This window comes from Nyctibius grandis, chromosome 3, assembly GCF_013368605.1.
Source record: "Nyctibius grandis isolate bNycGra1 chromosome 3, bNycGra1.pri, whole genome shotgun sequence".
Taxonomy (NCBI): Eukaryota; Metazoa; Chordata; class Aves; order Nyctibiiformes; family Nyctibiidae; genus Nyctibius; species Nyctibius grandis.
This window is the reverse complement of record NC_090660.1, coordinates 114,453,928-114,459,318: the sequence shown is the minus strand read 5'-3', so window position 1 is coordinate 114,459,318 and position 5,391 is coordinate 114,453,928. Positions and strand designations below refer to the sequence as shown.

Genomic DNA, 5,391 nt, shown 5'->3' with positions numbered 1-5,391 from the left:
TGAGAGCCGGAGAGTCATGCTGGGGAAGAGAGTTAGAGAAACAAGTGCTGACACGGGGAGACTTTCAGAGCTGTGCGCAGGGGAGCGTTGTTTTATCAAAGCCTCTGTTAGAGCCAGTGATGGGCTTGTGTCACATTCTGGAAGCCCCCAGGTGCCCGTCTGTGTTGTTGTTTGGCTGTGGTGGTATATTTGCTAATAGAGGTCTTGTGACCCTTTTACACCCAACCTAAAGGCCTGTTGAGCCCTGGCTTTCTGGCAGGTGAAGCTGGAAGAGCCTTGGGAGAAGAAAGGAAGTGGAGGCATCTGAGTCTGGGATGCAGGAGAAATTTATTGAGATAAGAGTGAAAAGGCAGGACCACCCATTGGAGAGGAGACGGTCTGAAGTGTAGGTAGGGCGACCATCAGCTGAGGTCCCTTGCGAGCAGTAGATTTTCCGGAGCATCAAGGTCTTCCTGCCTTGCAGTGGGAGCGGCATGATAGAGGTCCCTGGTGGTCCTTCACTTGCAGAAAACAGTTGTAGTGGAGAGTACTGGACATGAAAGAATACATGATGCAAAGAAGGAAGTGGGAGAATAGGAGGAGGTACATGGTTCATGTTTCCAGGCAGCCCGGGCTGGACATGTCCCTGCTTCCTTGCCTGGCGCCTTGAGGGAAGGAGCTGTGGACAGCAGGTCCATATGCCATGAACGGCTCAGACATGGGTCCTCAGTCCATGCCGTGGCTTCCAGGATGTGGTTGATTGGGATCAGGGGTGGTGGCGAGGGCCCTTAGCAGGGGTAGCAGCCTCTAAGCCCGCCGTTGAAGCAGCCCAGGCCTCCGAAGCCGTAGCCATAGCCGAAGCCTCCGGAGGAGATGGGCACTCCCAGGGCACTGAGGTCGTTGCCCACGGCAGCCGAGGCGCTGGATCCGACGGCGGTGTTCTGGGGGAAGGAGCTGAGGATGGGTCCTGGCAGGGTGACCAGCACGGCGGGAGGCTGGATGACGACGCGGGAGGCCTCGCACTGCCTGACACAGGGCTCGTTGCAGCTGTTAGCCAGCGGGGTGGGTCCGCAGGGGCGGCAGCTGTCGTAGCAGGCCATGGGTGTGGTGTGGGGGGGCCCTGGAAGAGAGGGTGTTGAGAAAGCGGAGGGGCGTGGGGGTGCGAGGGGCGGTGTTGCAGGAGGGCAAGGGAGTGGGGAGGCCTGGTGTGGGGCTGTGGGGAGCGTGGCGGTGGGGAGGCGTCAGGGCTGTGAGTCCGGGGGCAGAGCGTGGTGGAAGAGAGGGGCCAGGTGGGGCAGGAGAAGGAGGGGAAGGGGGTTGAGGCTCACCTTGTTGAGCGCGGAGGAGAAGGCGTGAGGAGAAGTGTGTGAGGGAGAGAGGCGCTGGGCCGGCTTTTATGCTGGTCCGCGAGGGGCGGGACAGCCTTTGCGCATGACGGCATTGTTCAGCAAGCAGCTGGTGCGTGCCACAGCCTGGCCAGTAATGAGGTGGGGCGTGTTTTCCTTCCCACAACGCTCCCTTTTCATGTCCTCGTCTTGGGGACGTGTCCAGTTGGCCCTGGCGGCAGCTTTGAAGTGAGAGTATTAGAGGCCAAAGGCTTGGCGTTGATGGCGCGTGTCATGGCGGGCAGAAGACACGACCAAAGCGTAGGGGAGGTGGGGTGTTGTCAGTGAGGTCATCCCACGGCACTGGTGTGGTGTGGTTTGTGGGTGCGTCGTGAAGAGGGGCCCCATTTCCTGGCAGCCCTGGCAGGCTGATCTGGGCTTTGGTGGTGTGTTAGGCATGAGGCCCTGACCATTGTGTTGAATTTGCTCCCTCCCTGCCTTGACCCAGCTCACTGAGCCTGTTTTCAGGCCTGGCCTTTCCCGTTGGTTGTGCTCTGTGGGTGTCTTGGTGACCCTCTGGCTTGGAAGCTTGTAGCTGGATGTACTAGCTTTACGTGGCAAGGTTTTGTTAGGGAGGGGGTTACAGGTGTGGCTTCTGTCAGAAGGTTCCATAAGGTTGCCCCATGTTCAATAGAGATTCCAGACCTTTTGAAACATGAGCCAGCGGGGAAGAAGACCGGCCTGGCTGAACAGAGAGGTTTGGCTGGAACTCAGGAAAGAGAAGAGAGTTTATGACCTTTGGAAGAAGGGCAGGCAACTGAGGATGACTCCAAGGATGTCATGATGTTCTGTAGGGAGAAAATGAGGAGGACCTAAGGCCAACTAGAAATTAATGTTGCTACTGCTGTAAAGGCAACAAAAAGTATTTGTGTAAATACATTAGGAACAAAAGGAGGACTAAGGAGAATCTCCATCCTTTCCTGGATGTGCGGGGAAACATAGTGCCAAAGGATGAGGATAAGGCTGAGGTGCTTAATGCCTTCTTTGCCTCAGTTTTTAATAGCATGTCCAGTTTTTGTCTGGGTCCCCAGGCCTCTGAGCTGGAAGACAGGGATGGGAAGCAGAATGAAGTCCCCATAATCCAAGGGGAAGGTGCTCACCAAGCCCCTTTCCATCATTTATCGTCAGTCCTGGTTAACCGGGGAGGTCCCAGTTGAATGGAAGTCAGTAAATGTGACGCCCATCTACAAGAAGTGCCAAAGGAGGATTTGGGGAACTACAAGCCTCTCTGACTGACCTTGGTGCCAGGGAAGGTTATGGAGCAGATCATCTTGAGTGCCATCATGTGGCATGTACATGACAACCAGGTGATCAGGCCCAGTCAGCATGGGTTTATGAAAGGCAGGTCCTCTCTGACTCACCTGATCTCCTTCTGGGACAAGGTGACGCACTTAGTGGATGAGGGAGAAGCTTTGGATGTTTTTTAGCTGATCCTAGTAAAGCCTTTGACACCATTTCCCATTTCATTCTCCTGGAGAAACTGGCTACTCATAGCTTGGACAGGAGTTCTGTTTGGTCAGTAAAAATCTGTCTGGATGGCCAGGCACAAAGAGCTGTTGTGAATGGAGTTAAATCCAGATGGCAACCAGTCACAAGTGGTGTTCCCAGGGCTCAGTACTTGGGCCAGTTCTGTTCAATATCTGTTCAACATATCAATATCTGTTCAACACTGTTCAGCATCCTCATTAATGACCTGGGCAATGTGATGGAGTGCCCTCTCAGCAAGTTGGCAGATGATAACCCTCATTTTTAAAGAATCAAAAAGGAAGATGCGGGTTAAGGTCAGTGTCACCTCTGTGCCTGGCTAGATCATGGAGCAGATCCTCCTGGAAACTCTGCTGGGGCACATGGAAAACAGAGAGCTGATTGTTGAACAGCCAACATGGCTTCAGGAAGAGACAATCATGCCTGACAAATTTGGTGGCCCGATGGGTTTACAGCATCGGTGGGTATGTGAAGAGTGACTGACTTCATCTACCTGGACTTGTGCAAAGCATTTGATACTGTCCCACACAACATCCTTGTCTCAGAAATGGAGAGCCATTGATTCAATGGGTGGACCACTTGGTGGATAAGGAATTGGCTGGATGGTGACACTCAAACAGCTGTGGTCAAAGGCTTGATGTCTGGGTGGAGACCAGTGATGAGTGGTGCCCTCAGGGGTCGGTATTGGGACCGGTGCTGTTGAACGTCTTTGTCAGGGACATGGACAGTGGGATAGAGTGCACCCTCAGCTATGTTTGTGGATGACACTGACACCCATGGCAGGGTGGCTGGACTCGATCTTTAAGGTCCCTTCCAATCCAAACCATTCTCTGCTTTGATGATTCTGTGATCTCCCTGACCTTATCTAGACCCACGAGCCTTTCATCATATTTTATTTCCCCTTTCCAGTGAGGAGGGGCAGTGATGGTGGGCACCTGATGTCCATTCAAAGGTAACCCAACACTCACAAGGAGCTTGCATCAGAGGCATGGGTAGAATTGCATTAGCATGTCCAAGCCTCAGTTAGGACAAGTGAAGGGCCTGTGTCATGGTCTGGAATACCACCTGGTGCCAGTGGGTGGTGTTGCTGAAGAGAAGTATCTCCTTTAGGTGATACTTCCTAAAGGAGGTCTTGTGGCCCTCTTCCACTCACCTTGATGGCGTGTTGAGCCCTGGCTTTGTGCTAAGTATGGCTGGACGAGGCTTGGGAGAAGAAAGGAAGTGGAGGCGTGTGAGGCTGGGATGCAGGAGAACTTTATTGAGGGAAAAAATGAAAGCGAAAAGGCAGGAGCACCAAGTGGAAGGGAGCTGGTCTGAGGTGCAAGTACAGCAGCCATCAGCTGAATTCCCTTGCGTGCAGTAGATTTTGTGAGAGCACCAAGGTCTTCCTGCCTTGCAGTGGGAGCGGCATGCTAGAGGTCCCTGGTGGTACTTGGCTTGCAGAAAGTGGTTGCAGCGGAGAGTACTGGACATTGAAGAAGACACGACGAAAGAAGGAAGTGGGAGAAGAGGAGGAGGTACATGGGCCATGTTTGCAGGCAGCCCGGGCTGGCCCCTTCCCTGCTTCCTTGCTTGGGGCCTTGAGAGAAGGAGCCGTGGAGCCTGGAAGCGTGTCCTCGATCCATGCCGTGGCTTCCAGGATGTGTTGATTGGGATCAGGGCTAGTAGCAAGGCCCCTTAGCAGGGGTAGCAGCCTCTAAGACCGCCGTTGAAGCAGCCCAGGCCTCCGAAGCCGTAGCCATAGCCGAAGCCTCCGGAGGAGATGGGCACTCCCAGGGCACTGAGGTCGTTGCCCACGGCAGCCGAGGCGGTGGATCCGACGGCGGTGTTCTGGGGGAAGGAGCTGAGGATGGGTCCTGGCAGGGTGACCACCACGGTGGAAGGCTGGATGACGACGCGGGAGGCCTCGCACTGCCTGACACAGGGCTCATTGCAGCTGTTAGCCAGCGGGGTGGGTCCGCAGGGGCGGCAGCTGTCGTAGCAGGCCATGGGTGTGGTGTGGGGGGCCCTGGAAGAGAGGGTGTTGAGAAAGCGGAGGGGCGTGTGGGGGTGCGAGGGGCGGTGTTGCAGGAGGGCAAGGGAGTGGGGAGGCCTGGTGTGGGGCTGTGGGGAGCGTGGCCGTGGGGAGGCGTCAGGGCTGTGAGGCGGGGGCAGAGCGTGCTGGAAGAGATGGGCCAGGTGGGGCAGGAGAAGGAGGGGAAGGGGGTTGAGGCTCACCTTGTTGAGCGTGGAGGAGAAGGCGTGAGGAGAAGTGTGTGAGGGAGAGAGGCGCTGGGCCGGCTTTTATGCTGGTCCGCGAGGGGCGGGACAGCCTTTGCGCATGACGGCATTGTTCAGCAAGCAGCTGGTGCGTGCCACAGCCTGGCGAGTAATGAGGTGGGGCGTGTTTTCCTTCCCATACCGCTCCCTTTTCATGTCCTCATCTTGGGGATGTGTCCACTTGGCCTTGGCGGCAGGTTTTAAGTGAGAGTATTAGAGGCCAAAGGCTTGGTGTTGATGGCGCGTGTCATGGCGGGCAGAAGAGGCGACCAAAGCGTAGGGG

General features: G+C 55.7%; 2 protein-coding genes across 2 annotated transcripts; both read right to left on the bottom strand.

The window, feature by feature from the left end:
• Window positions 1-767: 767 nt before the first annotated feature.
• On the bottom strand, window positions 768-1,079 carry LOC137660754 (feather keratin-like). The gene has a single exon (XM_068395750.1). It carries the CDS (start codon window positions 1,077-1,079, stop codon window positions 768-770), a length of 312 nt encoding a protein of 103 aa, XP_068251851.1.
• Window positions 1,080-4,526: 3,447 nt separating this feature from the next.
• Window positions 4,527-4,838, bottom strand: LOC137660765 (feather keratin-like). The gene has a single exon (XM_068395761.1). The coding sequence runs from the start codon at window positions 4,836-4,838 to the stop codon at window positions 4,527-4,529; it is 312 nt and encodes a 103-aa protein (XP_068251862.1).
• Window positions 4,839-5,391: the final 553 nt, after the last annotated feature.